General features: G+C 42.7%; 1 protein-coding gene and 1 long non-coding RNA gene across 3 annotated transcripts; both read right to left on the reverse strand.

Annotated features, from left to right (window-relative positions):
• Window positions 1-2,870: 2,870 nt before the first annotated feature.
• LOC147058905 (uncharacterized) lies at window positions 2,871-3,533 on the reverse strand. Its single transcript, XR_015065744.1, has 3 exons — window positions 3,441-3,533; window positions 3,113-3,213; window positions 2,871-2,977 (listed from the first exon to the last, which is right to left on the reverse strand). It is a non-coding gene; the product is annotated as an uncharacterized LOC147058905 (long non-coding RNA).
• A 12,138-nt stretch (window positions 3,534-15,671) lies between these two features.
• On the reverse strand, window positions 15,672-21,155 carry LOC147058906 (hatching enzyme 1.2-like). 2 transcript variants are annotated; one of them, XM_085907878.1, is made up of 9 exons: window positions 21,142-21,155; window positions 20,915-20,994; window positions 18,226-18,297; window positions 17,991-18,146; window positions 16,766-16,886; window positions 16,502-16,680; window positions 16,307-16,388; window positions 15,919-16,043; window positions 15,672-15,777 (listed from the first exon to the last, which is right to left on the reverse strand). In XM_085907878.1, coding segments are annotated over exons 2-9 (807 nt in total). In that variant the 5' UTR covers window positions 20,985-20,994; window positions 21,142-21,155; the 3' UTR covers window positions 15,672-15,775. The 2 variants fall into 2 exon arrangements, with proteins under 2 accessions (XP_085764004.1, XP_085764005.1); XM_085907879.1 differs by lacking the exons at window positions 20,915-20,994; window positions 21,142-21,155 and adding an exon at window positions 18,382-19,104 and having other exon boundaries at window positions 18,226-18,294.
• Window positions 21,156-25,861: the final 4,706 nt, after the last annotated feature.

Here is a 25,861-nt window from a genome sequence, read left to right on the forward strand (position 1 = left end):
TGGCGGTTCGATCCCCGGCTGGAGAGGCTGGCTCTAGGGACATGGAATGTCACCTCTCTGGCTGTAAAGGAGCCCGAGCTGTTGTGTGAGGCAGAAAAGTTCCGACTAGACATAGTCCGACTTGCCTCCACACATAGTTTGGGCTCTGGTACAAGCCCTCTCGAGAAAGGCTGGACTCTCTTCCACTCTGGAGTTGCCCATGGTGAGAGGTGTCGAGCAGGTGTGGGCATACTTACTACTGGTGAACAAGAGGGTAGCCTCTCTCCGCCTTCAGGTGGGGCGGACAGGTCCTGACTGTTGTTTGTGTCTATGCACCAAACGGCAGCTCAGAGTACCCACCCTTCTTGGAGTCCCTGGAGGAAGTGCTGGAGAGCGCTCCTTCTGGGGACTCCATCGTTCTACTGGGTGACTTCAATGCTCACGTGGGCAATGACAGTGAGACCTGGATGGGCGTGATTGGGAGGAACGCCCACCCCCCGATCTGAACCCAAGCGGTGTTCTATTGTTGGACTTCTGCGCTCGACACGGATTTTCTATAATGAACTCCATGTTCAAGCATAAGGGTGTCCATGTGTGCACTTGGCACCAGGACACCCTAGGCCGCGATTCGATGATCGACTTTGTAGTTGTGTCATCGGATTTGCGGCCGCATGTTTTAGACACTCGGGATAAGAGAGGGGCGGAGCTGTCAACTGATCACCACCTGGTGGTGGGTTGGCGCCGATGGTGGGGGAAGATGCCAAACGCTCTGTGAGGGTCTGCTGGGAACGTCTGGCAGAATCCCCTGTCAGGAAGAGCTTCAACTCCCACATCCGGAAGAGCTTTTCCCACGTCCCGGGGGAGGCGGGGGCCATTGAGTCCAAGTGGACCATGTTCCGCACCTCCATTAGTGAGGCAGCCGACTGGAGCTGTGGTCGTAAGGTCTTGGTGCCTGTCGTGGCGGCAATCCCCGAACCCGCTGGTGGACACCGGCGGTAAAGGATGCCAACAAGCTGAAGAAGGACTCCTATCGAGCCGTTTTGGCCTGCGGGACTCCGGAGGCAGCTGACGGGTACTTGATGGCCAAGCGGAACGCGGCTTCGGCGGTTGCTGAGGCAAAAACCCACGCGTGGAAGGAGTTTGGCGAGGCCATGGAGAATGACTTCCGGACGGCTTTGAGGAAATTCTGGTCCACCATCCGGCGTCTCAGATGGGGAAATCAGTGCACAGTCAACACTGTTTACAGTGGAGATGGCATGCTGCTGACCTCGACTCGGGACGTCGTGAGACGGTGGGGAGAATACTTCGAAGACCTCCTCAATTCCACCGACACGCCATTGTGGAAGCAAGGCCTGGAGACTCTGAGGCGGACTCTCCAATCTCTGGGGTCAAAGTCACTGAGGTAGTTAAAAAACTCCTTGGGGGCATGGCCCCGGGGGTGGATGAGATCCGCCTGCAGTTCTTAAAGGCTCTGGATGTTGTGGGGCTGTCATGGCTGACACGCCTCTACAGCAGTGCGTGGACATCGGGGACGGTGCCTCTGAATTCGCAGACTGGGGTGGTGGTTCCCCTCTTTAAGAAGGGGGACCAGAGGGTGTGTTCCAATTACAGGGAAATCCCACTCCTCAGCCTCCCCGGTAAGGTCTATTCAGGGGTGCTGGAGAGGAGGGTCCGTTGGGAGGTCGAACCTCGGATTTTGTAGCCTGCGTGCCTCTCTGTCCAGACAGAGCTTATCATGCCTGTGTGGCTTTCGTCCTAGCCGTGGAACAGTGGACAAGCTCTACACCCTCGGCAGTATCCTTGAGGGTGCATGGAAGTTTGCCCAACCAGTCCACATGTGTTTTGTGGACTTGGATAAGGCGTTCGACCGTGTCCCTTGGAAGGTTCTATGGAGGATGCTTCGGGAGTACGGGGTGCTGAGCCAACTGATAAGGGCGGTTCGGTCCCTGTATCACCGATTCCAGAGTTTGGTCCGCATTTCCGCCAGTAAATCTGATTCGTTCCCAGTGAGGGATGGACTCCGCCAAGGCTGTCCTTTGTCACCGATTCTGTTCATAATTTTTATGGACAGAATTTCTAGGCATTGAGGGGGTCCGGTTTGGGGACCTCAGCATCGCGTCTTTGCTTTTTACAGATGACGTGGTGCTGTTGGCTTCTTCAGTCCGTGATTTCCAGCTCTCACTGGAACGGTTCGCAGCCGAGTGTGAAGTGGTCGGGATGAGGGTCAGCACCTCCAAATCTGAACCTATGGTCCTCGGTCGGAAAAGGGTGGAATGCCCTCTCCGGATCGGGTATGACATCCTGCCCCAAGTGGAGGAGTTCAAGTATCTTGGGGTCTTGTTCACGAGTGAGGGCAGGAGGGAGCGTGAAATTGACAGGCGAATCGGTGCAGCATTGGCAGTAATGCGGACTCTGTACCGGTCCATCGTGGTGAAGAGAGAGCTGAGCCAAAAGGCAAAGCTCTAGATTTACCGGTCAGTCTATGCTCCTACCCTCATCTATGGTCACGAGCTATGGATCGTGACCGAAAGAACGAGATCCAGGATACAAGCGGACGAAATGAGTTTCCTCCGCAGGGTGTCCGGGCTCTCCCTTAGAGATAGGGTGAGAATCTCGGTCATCCGGGAGAGACTCAGAGTAGAGCCGCTGCTCCTCCACATTGAGAGGAGCCAGATTAGGTGGCTCGGGCATCTCATCAGGATGCCTCCTGGACGCCTCCCTAAAGCTGCTGCCCCCGCGATCCAACCCCGGATAAGCGGAAGAAGATGGATGGATGGATGGATGGATGGATGGATGGATGGATGGATGGACGTTAGTAAGTTAAAAACATTACTGTTGATAACATAGAACAACAGACAGTAATTTACAATGAATGTATAACTCAATATATTTCTTAATCATCACATGGATTAGTTAACAAGACCTGATATAATTACCCATCTGTTGTCTGTGTCATGTGTAGCTTCCCCACAAAAAAAGCACAAGTTAGATAAATCATCTGTGAAAACAAAGACAGAAGCAGTGCTATAGTACTTCCCTGTGTAAAACTTAGCTGAGTTGTATATAGCATTGATAACACAGTCAGGACCATTCTTTGGGTGGCAATAACATCTCTTGGTTGCATATTACTTACCAGTCTCTGATAGAAGCGTTGTGACAATTTGCAGCCTGTACCTATTTATATCGTGCCTTTGCTGAGAAATCTATTCCTTCATTTGAAAGATGTTCTGCAAACTGAAAAAGACAATGTCAGATGTTTACAGTGCATAAAGAATGCTTTAAATGTTTGCCATCTTTAGCCTATATATCATACAAAAAATTCTGCTGTCAGACAATAATTTGTTTTAGTCCTTTGTTGTATGAACTCAAATTTTTTTTGTTTTGTTTTGAGTAATGTTTAAGTTTTTGCATAATTGCACTCAATTATGAGTTTGGTAAATCTAGTCTGTAAACATGCATACTTTCAAACCAAAGACACCACAAGAGGTTGAATCTTGTTGCCTGGGATGGGGGACAGTGCCACAAGTCCACCTGGAAACATTGCACCCTTTCTTGCGCATGAACGCCCTGAAATATAAGAGCCAGTACATATCAACACAAATTTCAAGTTTTATCCGTCAATTACATAAGTATTGATAAAAACAAAAACCTAGTCCACTTTCAAAAGAAAGCGCACGTCTTCAGTTAAATGATATCGCAATAGTACTCTGACTTTTAGAAGCTGTGCTTACCAGGTTGATTCCAGGCATTTTTTTAATGTCCATTTGAGACTCCCCAAGAAGATCAAGTAGTAAGGACCTTTTTTCTCCTGGCATGATTCACATCCTGTCTTGCCCTCAATCGCCACAATTTTGTATGGCCCCCAAAAAATTGTGATCCAATTTTCCTCCCTTTTTTTGTTTAGACCTGATATTTTGTCTAAAGACAAGATCTCTGATGTGTACAGTCGGTGTGGTCCCCGAGATTGTTCTAGGGTGCCTTGTTTTTTTACTGCGCCTTTCTAATATGCTCTCTGACTTGCTCACATAGTTGGTCTTGTTTGTTATGGTCTTATGCCCTAACCTCCATCCCCACCACATCCTCCACAGTGCCATCAACCTTCAGAAAAAGCAAATATTTGCTGTAATAATTAAAGTGTCAACAAGTTTTACTTTTATATTTGTGTTTTACAATTAAGATGTAACAAAACAACTTCAACAAGCAAATTGTCCTTGATCGTTTAAAAACTTATCCATGATACTGTAAATCCTTGTAATGGATCATGGATCTTGATGTGCCAAAATTTTACCTCGTAGTGTTCTGGCACCTGAATGGGGTAGCGTGCCTCTCTGCCGAACATCAGAAAGTAAGGAGAGTACTTTGTGGTCATTTGTTTCTTGGTCTGAAGACCAAACATAACTGCATCCAAATATTCATCCTAGCTTTCTGGATGCTGACAAACCACTTTGCTCAGAGCTCTAAAAAACAAAATCAGTTTTAAAATTGCACTGGTCACAGTGGTTTTTTTTTTTAATTAATTTCGGAGAATTGTATAAAAATGACTCCAACAACAATTTTTAAACCAAAATGTGTTTTTTCCAACCTAACCGTTTTTATAGTGCATGTTATTTACGTCTAAAGTGCCTCGAAAATAAAAACAAACTCATGAGAAACATCATAACAGGAAATTGTCAAAGATTAATTTGCGTAAACAAATTATACTCACCTTTGAATTGTCCCATTTAATTTTTCCACCAACCCATTAGTTTGGGGGTGGTACGGTGAGCAAGGGCTTCTTTTTATGTCAAGCATTTCACATACTCTCTTGTTGATCTGCAGTTGCCAGGGGAAAGAATAAGTAATTGAGTAGGACAACTTTGCGGTGAAATAGTGTTTGAGAATGTGAGCCTAACATCATCACTATACTGGCTTTGCATCACAAATACACAGAATACAGCACCCACAACTGCAACAGTCACAAAACACGGACAAAATAAAATGAACAGTAAGAAACGTTTTTATTTTTTTTACTTTACTCCAGCTACTTTATGAAATTCGACATACTTTCGTTGCTTTTATTGGTCACACAAAATAAAGTAGCAGGCCACATATGCCCTCAGGGACCTTTATTTGACAGCTATGATGAAGATAATTTCTGCCAAACACTGTAGTACTTACTGCATTGACATATTCTTTGCCCTGATCTGTCAAGATCCTTTTCGGCGACTCAAATTGGTAGATGAATTTTAAGATACAGGCGGTAATGTCAAGAGCAGACCTCGACCTCAATGGATAGGCTTGAGGCCATTTCGCAAAATAATCGTGATGATCCACCATCACGCAAATATATTGGTATCCATCTTTTGTCTGAGCCAATTTTCCAATGAGGTCCATCCCCAATAGCTCGAATGGCTCAGACACTTAATAAATAAATATTTATAAAAATAAATTGTGTTAAACTGATGTTGCTGAGAAAAATATTTATATAAAGTATGCCACATACAAAATACTATATAAACCTAGGGTCATAATAGAGAACATTATTTGGATTAACTGACCTGTATGGGCATGACCTCTGTTGGGCTTTTTATTGATATGCCGGCTGCCTGACATTCGGTGCGCTGGGACACCTGACAATGGCAGGTTTTGTGGAAAAGTAGTCATTGTTAATAAATGCCCACTTCAAAGACAGCAGGGACGAACGGAGCCTGTGGCAAGGCATTCAGACCATCACTGACTACAAGCCCGCGCCGCAGAGCTGTGAGGGCGACGTCTCTGCTCAACGAACTGAACCGCTTCTTTGCCCGCTTCGACGCTCAGAACAGCACTTGCCCGTTGAAGACCACTCCCCCTCCGAACGAGTAGCCCCTGTGCCTCTCTGCCGTGAGCGTGAGGAGGACGCTTGCTGCTATCAACACCCGTAAGGCGGCGGGCACGGACAACATCCCGGGTCGAACGCTGAAGGACTTCGCTGAGGAGCTGATGGATGTCTTCACGGACATCTTTAACATTTCCCTGCAGCAGGCCATCGTCTTGTCATGTTTCAAGGCTGCCATCATCATACCTGTGCCGAAAAATCTGCTCCTTCCTGCTTCAATGACTACCGCCCTGTGGCACTGACATCCGTCGTCATGAAGTGCTTTGAGCGGCTTGTCATGGCGCATGTCAGATCCGTTCTCCCCCCCACCATAGACCCCTTCCAGTTTGCGTACCGAGCCAAACGGTCCTCTGAGGATGCCATCTGCTCTGCCCTCCACTCTGCCCTCACCCACCTGGAAAACAGAGACTCGTATGTGAGATTGCTGTTTGTGGACTTCAGTTCTGCATTCAACACCATTGTTCCACAGCGTCTCATCTGCAAACTCGACAAGCTGGGCCTCAGTACCTACCTTTGCAACTGGCTACTGGACTTCCTCTGTCAGAGGCCTCAAGTAGTACGTGTTGGCGACAATGTCTCCGGCAGCATCACGCTGAGCACGGGGACACCCCAAGACTGCGTGCTCAGTCCGCTGCTCTTCACCCTGCTGACGCATGACTGCACTGCAAACTACAGCAGCAACCGTGTGCTGAAATATGCCGACGACACGACTCTGGTGGGTCTCATCAACGGGGGCGACGAGACTCAATACAGGTCAGAGGTCGACCTTCTGGCCACTTGGTGCAGGGACAACAACCTCCTGCTGAACGTCAGCAAGACCAAGGAGATTGTTGTTGACTTCCGGAAGGGTCACACCCAACACCTGGCGCTGACCATCGACGGTGCTGTGATAGAAAGAGTGAGCAGCACCAGATTCCTGGGGGTGCACATCAGTGAGGACCTCTCCTGGACCACCAACACTGCGTCGCTGGCGAAAAAAGCTCAGCGCCGCCCGTACTTTCTGCAGAGACTCAGGCGAGCGAGTGCTCCTCCTGCCATCATGACCACATTCTACCGTGGCACCATTGAGAGCGTCCTCTCCAGTTGTATCGCTGTGTGGGGTAATAGCTGCACTGAATACAACATGAAGGCCCTGCAGCGCATAGTGAACACGGCTAGTAAGATCATTGGTGCTTCACTCCCCTCCCTGAAGGACATTTACACCTCCCATCTCACCCGCAAGGCGACCACGATTGTGTGTGATGTGAGTCACCCTGCTCACTCTTTGTCTGATCTTCTGCCCTCTGGGAAGAGGTACAGGTGCCTGCCACCCACACCACCAGACTCACCAACAGCTTCATACTCCAAGCTGTCAGGATCCTGAACTCTCTCCCCCTTCCACCCTCTGCTGTATAACGTCCTGTATTTCTGCGCTATATTCTGGCTGTCTGCTGTATGCATGCTTGCTCCATTTTTCTCCTCTTATTTGTCCATTTATTTATTTATTTATTTATTTATTTATTTATTTATTTATTTATTGTTTATTTATTTAGTTTATTTGCTTATAATTCATCGCTCTTATCTGTTGTCTTTACTCTTTGTGGTAGTTGCTTGTATGTGTTGTGTAATGTGTCTAGTCACCGTGGGACGGTGGGAAACGTAATTTCGATCTCTTTGTGTGTCTTAACGTGAAGGAATTGGCAATAAAGCAGACTTTGACTTTTGGACTGCCTGGTCTGTGCCTTTTTGGTGGCAATAATAGAGCTCCCCTCCTGAGCAGAAGTAAAAATAAAACGTTGAATTAGCACCATACATGTGACAGCTTATTAAGTGCTCACTCAATACACCTAAAAGCAAATTTGCTACTTGGAAAATAAACATTGGTTTCATAATGTATCAAATGTTCCCTCAATAGGTCTACAACCAAATATGTTGCTTTAGTTTGAAAATTTATCAAATATTTACTCAATATATCTACAAATAGTTACTTGAAAAACATTAGCTTGAGTTGCACTAAACACATTCAACAATTCTCTTCATAGTGAGGTGTGTTATATATATTGCGTTCAACATTTTATGACTCAATTATTTGTCTGATAGAGTAATTACCCTAAAACTTGAGTTTCTGACGTTAGTGTAGGAATTAGCAAGTTCTGTAATGTGGATTTTTGGTGCGCCTCTGGATCTAATTTGCTTGAATTATGTACGTTATGTATCTTACCCTCAATGTTGTAAAAATAAGCTTTTCTTCTCATAACGTACTTCTTCTTCGTAATACCATTTGGGTATTCACGTTTTGTTTTGTAGGCAATAATTTGTTGGTACATAGTTGGGTCCATTGTGTGGCAGCGTATCGTTGTGAGGAATGAAATGGCGAAATGACATTAAGTGCACACTTACATGGTGGGGTAAAATGGGTGCTTCGATGACAAGATTGAATTCAAGACAATATTGTTTCACCAAAGGAAGGATAACAAAAATATTAATTTGTTTATTTATTTATTTATTTATTTATTTATTTAGTATCCAATATTGTAATGTTATCAGTGCAGAAATCATTTATTTACATATACACCGTTTTGAATGGGGGGGTGGTCAAATTTGCCACACAACCTGAACAGACCCCCAGGAAGACAGAAAAAAAGCCATTTGGAGTCCAGGACTCACGGTTCTCAAAATGAGGGGGGGGGGGGACATATCCTCATGGGGCCACTGTGAGGATTTGTTCCCCCCCTGTAATTTGGCCTAGGAATGAGGGAACCTGTTCAAATTTGCCACACGACCTGAACAGACCCCCAGGAAGACAGAAAAAGAGCCAGTTGGAGTCCAGGACTCACCATTCTCAAAATGAGGGGGGAACATATCCTCACGGGGCCACTGTAAGTATTTGTCCCCCCCCTGTAATTTGGCCTAGGAGTGAGGGAAGCTGTTCAAATTTGCCACACAACCTAAACAGACCCCCAGGAAGACAAAAAAAAAGCCAGTTGGAGTCCAGGACTCACCATTCTCAAAATCAGGGGGGGGTGTACATATCCTCGCGGGGTCGCGGTGAGAATATGTTCCCCCCCCTGTAATTTGGGCTAGAAATGAGGGAACCTGTTCAAATTTGTCACACTACCTGAATAGACCCCCAGGAAGACAGAAAAAGAGCCAGTTGGAGTCCAGGACTCACCATTCTCAAAATGAGGGGGGGGAACATATCCTCACGGGGCCGCTGTGAGGATTTGTTCCCCCCTTGTAATTTGGCCTAGTGAAGGAATGGGGTCAAAATACAAAAAGCCCTGCCTAGCTACAAAAACAGATATGCTCAAACCTCCTTGAATAAAGTACATAAGCAGACAAGTATATTCACATATTAAATCGATAAAAGAAAAAATTTAAGCACATAATTATACCTACACACCAAATCCAACAAATGGTGACCATCTGACGTGATTTCTTTATAAGGGAAAGTGCATGCTCCAGGAAGGATTGTTCCTTCTCCGCTCTTGCTCAACAATATTGCAGTCCGATTGCACAAAAGGTAAGGAGGAACCTTTTTTTTTTTTTTCTTCAGTAAAATCTCCCAGTTCAGCAATATTGTGGAGTGAAAGCAGAGTAAAATTAAAAATTAATAATTTTAGCTCTGTGTTAAGGAATGGTGGTTGTACATTTATGATTGTATGGATGATTTCTTTTTGGAAAAGAGAAACGTGGTGAGGACTTTGTCTGATCAGCGAAGGGCGCTCACACCACTGGAACTTGTGGGATGCCAATAGCTAGCATATGGGCACCGGAGTGGCCTCAATAGTAGACGCTTAGGGACTTTGTACAGTTGCCTAAGGTCAGGGTCGATTAGATCGGCCAGGCCACCAATAGGAGTCAGGGACTCGTGAAAAAAAAAAAAAGGCATCGCTGATATAGCAGGACGGATCCCTGGTGACCTCAATAGTGCAACCTTAGAGACTTATATTGTTGTCTAGGGCGAAGGGTAAGTGGGTTAACCAGGTCACTACATAATTGTTAAAGCGTGTCTATGTTGATATTGTGTGGAAAGCAGGCTTGGCTGTCAGATGGGACAGCGACGCAGCTGGAGAACTGAGTGATTAGTTGTGGTGCTGCTGTTCATCTGGTGGAAGTGATGATTTGTGGTTCATGAAGAACAATAAGTTGATTTGTTTAAAATTGTTGATTTTTTTTATTTGGAATGTGAGTTGGAGTCATAAAAATGGCTTAACAAGAATTTGATCAAGAATGTATATATATAATTAGCATGAAGGTTGTATCCCATTGTGCGGTGGGGTTAAACTGTTAACTATTTTTGTTTTCAAAAGGGCGTGGCTCTAAAGTTTGGGCCAAACGGTCAGGTGGGCGCAAATGCATATGTAGGACAGAGGTGGAGGGTCGCATTGTGTGACGTGGTGGTGGCGAGGCTCTCCGCACTTCAGATGCCCCCCCCCACTTGTCATCGGCTGGGAAGATTGCCGTGTTGTGAGTCGTGTTATCTATGTTGTGGGCCCGTGTGTGTGTTATCTATGTTTGTCTTTGTGTACCAGTTCGTTATAAACGATGGAATTGGGCTAAAACGGTGTGCTAGACAATGGTTTATCAGAGTTGCATTGTGAAATGTAAGAATTTGAAATTTTAGAATAATCTGAGGGTTGTGGGCAGAGACTGGTCCAACGGGGAGAGTGCCCAGCACTCATAAAAAATGTGAGAGGAAGAGAGAACATACATTGTAGAATTTGATAAAATTAAATTGTGATTGCAGATGTTAAATTAAGGAGGAATTATTGATCGATTAGGACATTAGACTATTCAAGGTGGTTACATGTAAGGATAATTCAAAGAGTTGAATCACTTAGTTAATAAACAACAAATGAAAACGATATTTGAAGAGGGCACTTTTTTTTTTTAAAGAACACCAAATAAAGTATTAAGTAGAGGGCATTCATGATTGGGATTAAATTAAGGATAAAATTAGGTCAATAATTAAAGTCCCCCCCCAAAAGTCCCAATGATCATTATCATACACACATCTGGGTGTGGTGAAATTTGTCCTCTGCATTTAAACCATCTCCATGTGATTTTAATCCATCCCCTGGGCAAGAGGGGAGCAGTGAGCAGCAGCGGTGCCGCGCTCGGGAATTATTTGGTGATCTAACCCCCCAATTCCAACCCTTAATGCTGAGTGCCAAGGAGGGAGGCATTGGGTCCCATTTTTATAGTCTTTGGTATGACCCGCCGGGGTTTTAACCCACAACCTTCCAGTCTCAGGGGGGACACTCTACCACTAGGCCACTGAGCTGGTACTAGAAATCAATGGTGCTCTACACAAAAAGCCTAAAATTTTAATGAGGAAATATTTGGAGTGCTGTGTGGGTCCACAGATGTCATGGTCCTAGTTTTTTTGGTTTTGATTGTGGATTGGGTTTATTTTGTTTATTGTTAAGGTTTTCCTTGTGTTCTTGGGTTAGGGTTCAGGTGTTCCTTGTTATTCTCTTATCCCCTGCATTGTAAATGTCTTCTCTATGCAGATAGGTTAACAGGCTAGGAATTTAGTGAGGAGATAATTGATGAGGGTTAATAATTGTCCAAATTCTAGTCACATGTTTTGAGGGACCACAGCAACAACATTATGTTTAATTAGCAGGCCATTATTTAGTATGTGATGACAGTGTCTAGATAAGTAGACTGTTTTATCAAAAAATGTGAGAGTGAATGAGGAGGTTTGATTTGTAATCTGGCATTTGGGTGCCACTTTTAAGACTGTGTGCAGGAGCATAGATTGTTTTTGTGTGTTTTTAAAGATATATTTAACAGTTTATCTCGGTGCAGTGAGGGTATAGCAATTTTGAAAGACTTAAAATTAAAAGCAAAATTACATTTTAATTCTGACATATGTCAGCTAACATAAGAATGGCAAATAAATAAATGAATAAATACTAGCTCAAATGTGGCAGGTGTTTTAAATTGGGCGATAAGACATTCACTTTCAAGCACTATCCTTTAGCACTGCTGACAATAATAACTTATGAGATGTTAAATCAAGGAAGAGTGTCATATTTGGAACACAGGCACTGTATGACCTATAGATCGAACATTTGCCGCATATACAACCATGTTGGTAGAATGTTAAATTACATTACAGTTTATGACAAAGGATTTCGGAACTTTATTTGATGATAAACACTGGAACAAGGATTTTAGCCCGGTTAATGAGTAGGGTGGATGGATTACTCAGAAGGAAAAAAAAAAGCATTTGATAAGGGCGGCTTAATAGTAAGATGATGAGTGTGCACAACTGATAGGATACAAAATGTTAATAGGAAGATTTGGGGTGTAAGGAACAAATACTACACAGGAAGACTGATAACACGAAGATAGTTTTGTGAAATTTGTGTCCCAGTGTGTTCTGCCCTAGCGCGTGGCACAATTCCTGAACTGAGTCCTCTTACTCCACTGGCTGTCCTAAATTGGATTGCTGCCCCTACTGTTTTTTTTTTTTACATCACCACACTAAATTCTCTTCACCAAACCTGTGCTTTTTAAAAACTCAAAAAAAAACGCGCTTTCCCCTCCCAGTTGTTGCGTCACGGCCAATGGTGAAATTTAAATCACTGTCCTTCAGTTTCGTTTGAAAATAACTAATTTCTTTTTCAGTTGTTTTTTGTTTTGTTTTGTTTATTTGTTTCATGAATTTGAATATTGTGCTTTAAAGTGTGAATTGCTTTATTCGTTTTTTCAGTGTATTAAAAATAATATGTGAGGTGATCAACTGTACTAGTAAGTAATGTGTTAATGATCAAGTAAATTTTTTTGAAAAAAACACACATATAAGTCGCTCCTGAGTATAAGTCGCCCCCCCACCCAAACTATGAAAAAAACCGTGACTTATAGTCCGAAAATTACGGTACTTAATTCAAAAAGAATACAGTAGGGCTTTCAATAAATACATTAACATCACCCTTGCGACAATTAATTTAAATGGCAATTTATGATAGGCACTTGGGGTTAAGATTAACAATCCATCCATCTATCCAATATTGGTGCGGCTTGTCCTTACGAGGGTCACATAGGATTAACAATGATAACTAGAATTTGTAATTTCTGTAGAAATTGCGTGAAGGCGAAGAGGCTGAATAAAAATTTGGGGAATGCTACAAAATTAGGTTTAAATTTGGAACGTGTTGAATTGGTCAGAAAAGTTCATCATGTTCCCACGGGAACAAGCTGGTTTCCGTCGAGGAAGGTCAACAGCAGAGCAGATCACCCTGCTCTCCCAAGAGATAGAGAACAGCTTCCAGGATAAGGAGAAAGCTGGAGTGGTATACCTGGTCTTAACTGCCGCATGTGACACCGTGTGGCATCGGGGACTCCACCTGAAGCTGCTGAGGACCATACCGGACAGGCACATGGTGCAGTTCATCACGGAGACGCTTTCCAACTGCAGCTTTACTCTCCAAACCAGCAGTGGGCAGTGCAGTAGGCTCCGAAGACTGAGGAGCGGGGTACCGCAAGGGTCAGTTCTCTCACCAACGCTATTTAACATCTATATATACGACCTACCGGACACAGCATCCAAAAGTATGGCTATGCAGACGACCTTGCCATCATGCTGAGCCAACCAACGTGGAAGGCGACGGAAGACGGCCAGAATGAAGACATGCACACCATGGCAGCATACCTTTGAAAGTGGCGTCTCCAGCTCAGCGTTGGAAAGACTTTTGCTGCGTCATACCATCTCAGCACCAGGGAAGAAGGAGAGAACTTGCAGTGGGCATTGAGGGCTAACACCTGGAGGTTCAACAAGCCCCAAAGTACCTTGGCGTGCGTCTGGATCGGACCCTATCCTTCAAACAACACCTTGAAGATCTGAAGGCAAAGGTGACATCCAGGGTTGCACTGATCCGCCGCCTTGCTGGAACAACGTGGGGAGCCTCTGCTAAGATCCTGCGGATATCTACTCAAGCGCTGGTCTTCTCTGCAGCAGAGTACTGTGCCACAGTTTGGAACAGAAGCCCCCATGCCAAAAAGGTGGACGTGGCAATTAACAACGCCCTCCGAACTATAACAGGATGCCTGAAGCCCACCCCTGTGTCCCTCTTGCCTGTCCTTGCGGGAATAGCGCCGGCCAACCTCCGTCGAGAGGCTGCCACCCTCGTTCTTGCCAGAAAGGCAAAAAATAACAACTGGCACATCCTGCGGCAGTGGGGACTGGCGGACAGTGTGGCATGCGAGTGGGGAGACCCTGAGCAGACGGCCGACCACATCATCAACACCTGCCACCTATATAGACCACCCTCGGAGGCCGGCCTCTTTGACCTGGGACCAGAGATGCTGGCGTGGCTCCACGACACTAAATTGGAGCTCTGATGTTACACGAAAGAGAGAGAGGTCAGAAAATGTATAAAAATATAGAAAGAATTTTGTCAAATTGGGCGTGAAGTTTAAAGTTGAAAATTTGAAATTTTTCACAAGTGGGAAGTTTTGGAATAGGTAGAATAGGTAGAACAGTTACAAATTGAAATGGGTTGAATCAGTGGAAAAAAAGAAACTAGAAGAAATTCGAAGGAAAAAATGAAATTTAGCAAAATTTTACCGCAATGTTAAAAGTGAAAATGTGAAATTTTAATCTAGGAAGTGAAGGAAGGTGAATTGGAGGAATTATGTGGAAGAAAATGAGAAATGTTGAATGTGCCATGAAGAATGAATGGTGAATTTTTGGCTTAAAATGTGTAAATTTCTCAAAAATCGTAAATATTTGGAATATTTGGCATGAATATATGGAATGTGTTAAAAGTGGAATGAAGTGAATCAGATGAATTACGTGGAAGTAGTTAAGCAATCAATCAATCAATCAATCAATCAATCAATCAATCAATCAATCAATCAATCAATCAATCAATAAGTAAATAAATACATAAAAAAGAGGCAGAAGAATGCAGAAGAAGTTGAATAATGGATGGAGTAATAAAAGAACAACTAGAAAGGTTGCAGGTGCTCCTCGGTCCTTGTGACACTTTGACACAATCAAGCAATCAATCATGAAAACTTTATTGATACAGAATTTTTTATCCGACAAAAACAATCCAAATTGTCTTACTGACCTGTTGTCTGCTGAATGGGTGGCAGCAGTATTTTATTTAAACCATTTTAAGACAATTTGGATTGTATTTTGTGTGATGGCCGGATTGGAAGCCGATCTTTTTGGGGTATGCTAAAACCTGATTATAGAATCTTTTTCGGGTGTGGTGAATTGTCCTCGTGGCTCCGCTGGTCTTCTCAAAACACTTGTTGAAAAATGCTGGCTTTAAAGAAGGAAATGCAACACGGCTGGTTGGAAAAAAAAAATATTCAGCCGATGTCAGAAGATGTTTTCTCACGCCCCACAGACACTATGTACAAAAAGTTCCCCCGTCTGCCAGGCAACGCCTTTCTTATACCTGGCGAGACTCATAATCTCATCGCTTTGAATAGTAGCTACGCTTTGAGACCCCGTGCATGTGTTGACTGTCTGCCCTTACAAGGCCCTCAACTTGGTTGTTTTCGTGGTCCTAAGCACGTGCCAACCCATACATCTTGTCATCCTTACATTACTGAAACCAAGCACATTTGCTCAACGCAAATAACCCTTGTCCCCCTCACGTTGTTGGCTCAGATGTCCTTGGGCCTCATGCAGAGACATATGTAGGCAAACATATATGACACAGGTATGGTCAAACCTGATTATAATGAAAACACACACTCAATGGCAAACAATTCATCTGACACAAAATCTCTTGTTCATCGAAATTGAATGCGGAAATCACCACACACGCATGCGCACACACATACAAACACACACACACTGGCAAACAATTCACCCGACAAAATCTCATGTTCATGTTAATTTATTGCGAAATCACAGAGTTTGTCGTTGAATTCACAGCTGCAATTCTGATGCTCAATGGCTCCTTCTTTACTTTGACAAAATGCTTCCTCTGAAACAAAAGAACATAACAGTCAGGTAAGATTGATAATAGTAATTATTCATTATTAGTAGTTATTATATTTATAACACAATAAAACAATAAAAAATCTAATAATTATTATTGATATTGTCTGCAGAGGTGGATACTCACAACATTTGTAGAGATTGTTGAGCCTGGCGATGTCAGCACGGCTCATCTCCTTTGCGTTGCCAAAGGATACATTGGAGTTAGGAATAGGCAGCATGGTGGGCTGATTGTTCTTAGAGAAAGCATACCTAAAACATGACACAAAGCACTTGGTTAAAATCAAAATATTGTCACATTACATTCATACAGCAGAATCCAAGAAGACATCTGAGTGTCACAGGACCAGGAACGCTGCACGGGGTAATAAATGATGTCTGATGATTGATTGGGGCCATAGAAAATGGTATTTAAAATGTTCAGCCGTGAAATGGTGGGGCCCAAAGTATGTATTTTTTGTAGGACCCCAAATCCCCGGCAGTACCCCTGTACAGGGCATTCCAGTTGTTCATACTTGTGGTACTGCATGACAGAGTTGTAGTCATAAGAGGTGCCCTGGTTGAGGGTGGCAATTTTCCTGAAGTTGTGCTCCATTCCTGAAGAACAAAAAGAAGAGTCTGTTTGTTCATTTGGTTTGATATGTGAAAAAATTGTTAAATATCAATCAATATTAATTGATACACTTGATATACATGATCAACTAAAATACCAGATTGAACATTCTGCAGCAGAACTTTGATGTGGCTGTCTCTGTCAGAGCGTGTCTGTTCGTGGTTAAATCCAAGCGCATGGAGCAGCTCATGCTGGACAGTGCCATGATAAAGGCATCCACGGCGAGCCAGAGAAACCACCTGCTTACCACCACGACGACCGACAAAGGAGTAGCATCTGAACAAAATAAGAGGGATTTGATGAGAACAACAAACTATAAAATTGTTTTCAATGAAAGTATTTATGGCTGTCATCTTTGTACCCATTCTGGGACTCGATGCTCAGCCAGTCACGGTCACTGCTTCTGGTGGGCCTGAAGCGGATGCAGGAAAATGAAGAGAAGGACTCCAGTCCGCGGGTGATGATGGCCTTCTCACGGGACGCTAGCGACATGATAAAGCATTTGTATCTTATCCAGAGCACAATGATTATTAATTATGAATTAATTATTTTTTAAATAAGTTTTAACATTATTGGTATTTATTTTGGGCTGTTAGTTTTAGCTTACAACCTTGCTTTTAGATTGATATTTTGAAAACATTGAATATAATTAATTACTATTATTAATACTTATTCCTCATTTTAATGTGACCAGCTCTTCTCTTCTAAAGATTAAAGAACCACTTTTGGTCTGCACCATTGATAAGTTTCCATGCTGTCAATATTTGGGTTAAGGTTAAAATTCCAGTTCCTGAAACAATCGGAATAACCAGTTCACATGCCTCAATAGATACAGCTACTTGTGAGTTTGAATACACTGATTGAACCCGCAACACGTGCCGACATCATGGTACAAATAGACATAATTTACGCTTGTCACTTTCTATTGTCAACAATATACTTTGTCATTCACCACAAGATCAAAGCAGTCTCTATCGCCATTGCCCCAAAAGTGTCCTTTTGTGCCCTGGCACCGACCTCCACCATGGCTGTTTGAAAATAATGTGAAAACATTGAAAAATTAATGTAGACCAAGATTCCTTACGGATAGAGCAGGACCGTGAGCAAATAGGAGGTAACCCGATTGTGTTAACAAGCCAAGATGTTTGGGTTAGAAGAGGTAAACCAGGGGTTTTATTCAGAATTTTTAACACCTGATTAAGGGCATATTCGGATTTCTGCATGTGTTCATATGACTAATCACAGAATACTGCCAATATTCAGGTTTTAAAGAGGTTATTGACTGCATGTAATGTACTTGGTATTTTTACCCTAGCCCAATTGAACCGCATCAGTGCATAAAAAAAAATACATTCCATTCTATTAAACTAAAAGTGTGACTCTCACACGTAATAAAGCAAGCACGGTTGCATAGTGGCAATTCATCCATAAATACCCTAAATGCCTTTATCTCAATGTCTGAAAAGGTAAATGGTGATCAAAATTCTTAAACACGCTGCTTTTAACCTTCCAGGAATCCACTAACTGCAAAATCATGAAATCCGGACACACAATTGTATACTGTACAAGAGTCTAAAGCCACTTACAGAAGTGATTCGTGATGTAATAAGGAACGTAGACTTTTCCATCACTCCACTTGCCCCATGTACAACCTCGACTGGTGCAGGGGTCAGCATTTCTCTCTGGATCACTGTCAATGGCAATGTCTCCTTCAGTGAGGAATGGGTCATCAGCTGAACGGACTGGAAAACATAATTCACATTGTTTAAACCCTGGTCATTCGCTGTTGAACTTTTTTAGACTGTACCAGCTGATACTCACTCCGATTATGATTGGCTCGCTCCAGAAGTTCTGACACAGAAAGGTTGCTCAAATCTTCTGTGACATCATCTGGTTTGTGACACAAACATCATTTCATTTGTAACTAAACGTGTTGCAATCTTGACGCAGGTACTGGCGATTACATTTGATACATACCTGCCTGGTTGTTTTGAAACATATCATTGAGGGAACAAGAGAGAAAATTATATATTAGAAATGCAGATGAACATACACCGTATTGGCCCGAATATAAGACGGTATTTTTTGCATTGAGATAAGACTGAAAAAGTGGGGGTCATCTTACATTCGGGGTCTAGACATTATACCCATTCACAACGCTAGATGACGCCGGATATCGCTAAAGCGAATGCTGAACTTAACTCCCCAGGCCAAACGCTAACCCTGTCATGATGAATATAAATAAAAATAGCGATAGCACGAAGAAGAAAAATATATTTTTCTTCCTTATTCAGATTTGTTTCAAGACTACAGTTACAGTTAGACTTCACTTTGATGGTTAATGCAGTTATTACAATTTTGTTGTTTTATCACAGTAGATTGGCTTATTTACATTTCAAAAACCAGAAGCCATTTATTGACAAATGTGATTGTACTTTAGTTTACATATTTAAATGTTCAGATATTAAGATGTGATACAGTTTTTGTATGATTTAAATGAGGCAAAATAACATGCTTTTTCTCTCGAATATATTGTTATAATCATTTGTTTCAGATGTACCGTAATTACTTTCTGTATAAAAATTTAATTTGGTGTTCAAAAAGTCTTTTTTCCAACTTGAGTCTTGAAAAACGGGGCCGTCTCATAATCAGGGTCGTCTTATATTTGGGCCGATACGGTACAACAAAAAAAAACAAATAAATATGATCCTATATATATATATATATATATATATATATATATATATATATATATATATATATATATATATATATATGTAATGTAATATACATCCTAAAACGATATTGCAAAAAAAGGACATGGCACGTATCTGAAGGTGAATTGAACTCCAAAACGGCTTTTTCATTAGATTAAATTTTATAAGATCTCTGATGTAACTTTTGTAAACTCGTAGACTCGTCCCCGGTTGCTTTATTATGTCTATGTGTTAACATGGTTTCTGTTCGCGTCGCCCCTCCCCTCCTGTGTTACCTCAATCAATGTAATCACAGTCACCTGCCTCGTGTTACCTGTCTTATATTTAAGTCTTGTCTGCCTCTCACTCCCCTGTCGGATCGTTGATGTCGTTCTTGTTACTTGGTTCCTGTTTTTCTGTGTTGTCTGTTAGCCAACCCTGTCGGTCGGTCAGTCCCGTTGTTTTGCTAGTAAGTTATGTTAGTTTGCCGGTTCTGTTGGTCTTGTTCACCTCATCCTCCCTTCCAGCTACCTTTTCCCTCAATAAACTCCAAGGTTCCAAGCAGCATCCGATCCGTGACAAGTTAATCCAATTTTATAATATAATCGTCTATCTGCCATCATTATTTTAAAAGTACTTCCGTCATCGCTTCTGTCACTGGTCTGTCCGTCTGTCCTTCGTCAGTCCATGTAAAAAAAAAAAACTTGTCCAACAGATGAGAAACCTAACTTCTTCATGGGCGTGACTCACCTGTCAAATCTGACAGGTGAGTCACGCCTTCATTGTTCGATCAGCTGATAAAGACGCGTCACGATCACAACAGTGACACTGATGAAGGCGGAAGTTCATGCCGAAACATGTCAGGTAATGTAACCAAAATACCCTGTTTGTGATAAAAGAACCAAAAAGTGATTGAAAAAAGGAAACAGAATGAACTTAGTACAACTTTTACAAAGCCTCGTTCACTTATGGCATTCGTTGTCGCTTGCCACCCAACCTTAGTCAGGGGACACAAGGGAAACATTTCCCCAAGGCCAAAGTTGCCTGCACCGTCGTCTAACATCTTCAATGTGGCCCAACAATACACACACCATAGGGAGGCAGAGATGGCACTGCAATCCTAGTTTATTTGGCACTCTTTTTCCTCATCCGCACACAGTCTCACTAAATCCACTCGCTTCGCTTTCAGACCGCTCTGTCACACACATGCATACTGTTCATACACGTCACACACTTAAAACCGTCAGTCGCACACATGCTGTCATAATACGTTTACAATGACTTAAGTTAACCAGGATCCCATTTTGCATTGTGGCCAAGGGTAAAAATCAAATCCAAGTTGGTTATTGCAGTGTGTGACAAAATACTATTCAGCAGCCATCAGCGGGCGTTCTAAAACTGACGAGGCATTCTCTGGGACAATGGCATTAATTTTTTGCCATGTGTTCGAGTGTGAGAAACCAACAGCAGAAGTTTCATAATCCATAAAACATTTAAAACTCAACAGCTGGCTAATTTATGATTACCTCCCAATTAATTTATGGTCATCCACTTCCGGGTTAACATTGAAATTTGGTCTGAATGTCGTGAATTGCCGGATTACACGCGCAAAACAAAGGAGTTTTGGTCTTTTAGTCTTTCTTGTTAGTGTGCCGAAATGGAGCTGTGCTCCTCCTCAATTGAATGCCCAGCAGCTGCCACCACGAGTGATGTCGTCTTAGTGGCGTACATATCTAATGTTGCAACACCGGTTTTGCAATTGATTATTCAGTCCAAAAACATGACTAATTTGTGACGCTTGGTAATTTAAATTACCTCATTGTCAGCCCAACAGTAGGCAGACAGCAGCAGTATAGTCAGAGCTGAGCACTTCAAAAAAGCCATTCTTGCTGACCTGTAGTTCAAGACAGAAGAAATACATAGTGACTGATTTGCACAAGCAGCAAAAAAAATGCATCAACAGGTCCCATAGAAATAATAACTGTTTAGTGTAGTGTACATTTCCATGATCTCCACGACAAGAATCAGCAAGTATGCCTACCTTGAAACCTCTCTTTGGACCTGACAAATGAGGTTTTTGTCCGGGCATTTATATACTTGTATCCTTGGAAAAACAAATATGGATTATCAAATCATAGATTTATCAGTAACATATGCTTCAAGCACACACATTGCAAATGTCCGTGGGAATTATACACTTGTACAAACATCAATGGTCAGCACAAATTGTCATTTTAATGTTACTGTTTGAGATTGGTACATTTTGGGCAGATCTTTTAAATGCAAGAATCAAATGCAGTAGAGTTAAATGTTCTTTAACGGTAGATCAAAGCATAATCATCAGTGGAATGCCACTAAAACCTATGGACAACATTCGTGGCAGGAGGTTCAATCGGGGTGGATGGATGGATTATAATCCCCCCACCCCCCAACACACATACATGCACACAGATGAACACACTAACGCAAACTCATACGTGCACATTCATTTCTAATTTAGGTTTCATTTTCTGCATTTTCCGAGCAGGTTTTAAGCATAGCACCTAGGGCTGCACAGATCCACACAAGTATTGATGGAATCATGTGATTATAATGTGATTATCAGTATTGCATTGATACCAAATGGCTAGTATGCTTTACATGTGTTTGATTTCAGCTATTTTCAAAATAATTATTCCTACAGTGATGGACGTTTTACATTGAGAGTCATAGTATGCTTTGAGCTCTTTATTATTGTGGCACAATAGCTTGAATTTAAGTGCAAATAAACTACTTGCAAGCAGAGTGTGCAATTTTTCCTCATTTCTTTGATAAGCAGTACAAAGCCAATTGAAAGAACACGAAAGCAATGGTAAATAAGGGTGTACTCCTCTTATTTAATGAATCTAATCAAAACAAGATAAAAGGTGTCTGGAGTAAAGAAATGTATGAAGGCAGACGAAGACTATACAGATTACATTGCAATTTAAAACAACAATCCAGGTATGTTAGTGGTACGATTAAGAGCTCAACAATGTTTAATATGCGCTTTTGCGGAATTTAAAATAATTTGCAATTTATTCAATTATGAATTGTTATTCAACGTTTGTCACAAACCAGACAAAATGAACAAGCGTGTCACGCTCTGTTTATTGTTCTTAGCGGAAAAGGGACATGGAGATTGGACACAGCGTGACCGGACAGGCGGTCGGTCTGGGCTGGCGGCGTTTAGACGTAGTCGAGGATGACCAATCGGTCGGGGCTGGCGGCGTTCAGGCATGGTTGGTCAGTTGGGACGGAACGAGACCGACAACTGGAAAAAAGCATCGGCAACAAGCATAAGGTACGAGGCAAAGGAGCAAACGGGTGGCGTACGGGGATGAACTGATAAGGACTGACTTGGCATGTGGGGTTTAAATAAGGGAGGTAATGTACAGTCAACTAAAGAAAACACATTTAAATTACCGTACATTTCGGGCTATAAGCTGCACCGGACAATAAGCCGCATCAGCTAAAATTTGTGATTTTTTTTGTTTCATACTTACATAAACCGCACCGGATTATAAAACACACGTGCGCACAAGTTATTTACAAAGAAAGACAGTACACAGAAAGTCTTTATCACATTAACATTTCGTTGTAAACACAGAAGTTTGTTTTGTTTGTTTTATTTTGTTTGCCAGCGCTACACTTCCTAGGGTCCTTAGACCATATTTTTGCTGATCCAACGCCTCAATTCCAACCCTTGATGCTGAATGCCAAGCAGGGAGGCAATGGGTCCCATTTTTATAGTCTTTGGTATGACCCGGCCGAGGTATGAACCCGCAACCTTCCAGTCTCAGGGCAGACACTCTACCACTAGGCCACTGCGCTGGTAGCTCGAAGTAACAGCACTAGCTGGGCTAAAGTTTTAATAGCATTAATATTTAGTAAACACAGAAGTAACAGCACTAGCTGGGCTAAAGTTTTAATAGCATTATTATATCGTAAACACGGAAGTAACAGCACGAGCTGGACTAAAGTTTTAATCACATTAACATTTTGTTGTAAGCACGGAAATAACAGCACTAACTAGGCGGGTAAAAACAACAACATACCAGTCAACAAAATCACTGAGAGCCGGCTTTATCTTCCTCCTGTCCACTGAAACCAGCAAAATCTTCCTCCTCAGTGTCCGATTGGAATATGCATGTAAAGTCGCCGCATGATCGCGTAAGGTTTTTAATGTTTAATTCCCATTTGTAAGAGAATATACATAGTCATGAGAAAAATCACGGAAAAAAAACTATATCAGCCGCACCGGACTATAATCCGCAGGGTTCAAAATTTGGGAAAAAAGTAGCGGCTTATAGTCCAAAATTTACGGTACTTCATTTCATTGTGTTCAGAACTTGTCAGTGTCAATTCTTTAAATTTCTTTTTAAATGGGCTCAGATTATTCCAGAGTTTTAACATCTGTGATGGAAATACAAAAACTTTTCATTGGTAACCTGTATGCTAAATTTACCCTCATTATCCCTGAAATTGTAACCAATTTTGAGGGATGACACTCCCACGTAGGCTGGTTGAGATACAACTCTTAGATTTTCATTCCAATGCTCCAATAATTTTTTGTGAATTTATTAATTCCAATATTAGCATCTTAGCTCAATAGCTTCCAGGTCATGTGATCTTTTATCTTTAGGGATGAGACTCCCATGTTTGAGGTACACCTCTTAGATTTTCATTCCAATACTTTAATTATTCATCCATCCATTTTCTGGGGGTCACGGGCGTGCTGGAGCCTATTCCAGCAATCATCGGGGAGTAGGGGGACACCTTGAACTGGTTGCCAGCCGATTGCAGGGCACACAGAGATGAACATCCATCCGCACTTGCATTCATACCTAGGGGCAATTTGAAATGCTCAATTGGCCTACCAAGCATGTTTTGGGAATTTGGGAGGAAACCGAAGTGCCCGGAGAAAACCCACGCGGACACAGAGAGAACATGCAAACGCCACACAGGGAGGTCTGGAGGTGGAATTGAACTCGGACCCTCCTAACTGTGAGGCGGACGTTCAGATATGGGTCATCACAAATTTACACGATAAAATCAGGTGTGTTTGGTCCTCTGCAGAAGAAGCTCTGCTGAACCCTTGAGACTGACTCACCAAACCCAGGTTAAGAATCACTGATTTCTAATTACACTGTGGTGTATTTTTATTCTGGTATCATGCAACGTATATCTCACTGGTAAGCCTAAGTGTGACAAAGGTTCATGTTCGGGCGAGATTGTTTGGGGCATGGTCCAGGAATGTAGACTTACTGACACCAGACACATCTGGTTTCCATTAGTAACTGACAATGTATACACTGTGTAGCGTTGGGGAGGCAGACTGGGGAGTCATAGGTGATCCAGCAGCCCTCGTGTGCGCATACCCGAGAGAAGGAAAGTGCGGGGGTATAAGTTTTGAGGCGAGAGAAGACAAAGGGACTCGACATTTTGCTGGGGTGCGAGACACTTCACTCTGACATCGGTTGAATAAAATATTTTCCCGATCAGCCGTGTGTCACTGAAGTTTTCCTTCCCCGAGCCAGCAAAAGTGAAGTGAAGTGGTATGGGGTATTATTATTGCTTGTGCCAGCGAGAGGTTAAAGATCATGCAGAATATCGGGGACAGCTTTTTTAATCCCTTTCTCCAGGTCAGCCCGAGTTGAGCTGTAAAGGGCTCTGTCGCCTGACCTGAAGGCAGAGTCACAGGCCCTGAGTAGTGAGCGAACCTGGCTGGTCATCCAGGGTTTCTGGTTGGGAAAGACCCGAATGGTTTTATCCACACATACAGTTCCCATGAAGAATTTGATGTAGTCCATAACTGTCTCCGTGAACATAGCCAGGTCTTGGTGGTGAAATAGGTCCCAGTCCGTGTTTTGAAGGCAGTCCTGGAGTTGACTGAGTGTATTTCCAGGCCAAGTTGTTACAGTCCTTGTGGTGGGCCTGGATCTGCGTCTGAGAGGAGTGTATGCGGGGATGAGTAGCAAGGAGAGATGGTCGGACTGTCCGAGGTGGGGGAGGGGCATGACTCTGTACCCGTGCTTGATGTTGGAGTACACGTGGCCCAAAGTCCTTTCCCCTCTTGTTGTAATGTGGCTTGCTTATCTCATTGGCCACAAGAATGTAAATAGGAAGTTAAAAGTAAATAAAGAACCATATGCACAAAATGAAGCAAAATTAACATCAATAACTGTTATAAGACATGTGAAGTGTGTATGTAAGTGTGTAATAAGGGGGAGGTGCATCTACTAAGCCCGTATCTTGGCCTACTTCATTTAGTGCAGTGGTCCCCAACCTTTTTAGCACCACACCATGTGCCGAAGCAGTTTTGAAAGCTTCATTGCCTCGTTAGCTCGTGCCGAGTGCACTTGGTGCGTCAGAGTCACCTGTGGCGATAAATCCCTATTTTAAGTAGGACTCCAGATATGTTCTTTTAAATGAAGCTTTCCTTTTCTTAGAGGTGGTAGCCTCTTCTTCAGTCTCCTCATTGGGATTTTTTCCCTTTCCGAAGAAGCTTTCCAAACTTCTCTGTCTCTTACTGATTTTTGCTTGCCTCGCGGGCTTGACTGGGGTGACATGTCACGTGACCGAGACGAGCACGAGCGTCTTGTGTCAAGAGACAGTGACGGATGTAATTGGGAGAGAATATTTTATATTAAAAACAAAATCATTTATTTATATATAAAGTATATATATATATATATACTGTGAGTATATATATATATAAATTATTATTATTATTATTATAA

The sequence above is a fragment of the Syngnathus leptorhynchus genome, chromosome 3, assembly GCF_054491065.1.
Source record: "Syngnathus leptorhynchus isolate UIUO chromosome 3, UIUO_Slep, whole genome shotgun sequence".
Taxonomy (NCBI): domain Eukaryota; kingdom Metazoa; phylum Chordata; class Actinopteri; order Syngnathiformes; family Syngnathidae; genus Syngnathus; species Syngnathus leptorhynchus.

Bases quoted from the DNA above. Each gene is read 5' to 3' on its own strand.
- LOC147058906 (XM_085907878.1), bottom strand. From the start codon at position 20,984: ATGGCTTTTTTGAAGTGCTCAGCTCTGACTATACTGCTGCTGTCTGCC. The intron at 18,298-20,914 runs TAATTTAAATTA...TGTGTCACAAAC, and splicing joins CTGTTGGGCTGACAATGAGG to CAGATGATGTCACAGAAGAT. The intron at 16,887-17,990 runs GTAAGTGGCTTT...TCATGTCGCTAG, and splicing joins TTACATCACGAATCACTTCT to CGTCCCGTGAGAAGGCCATC.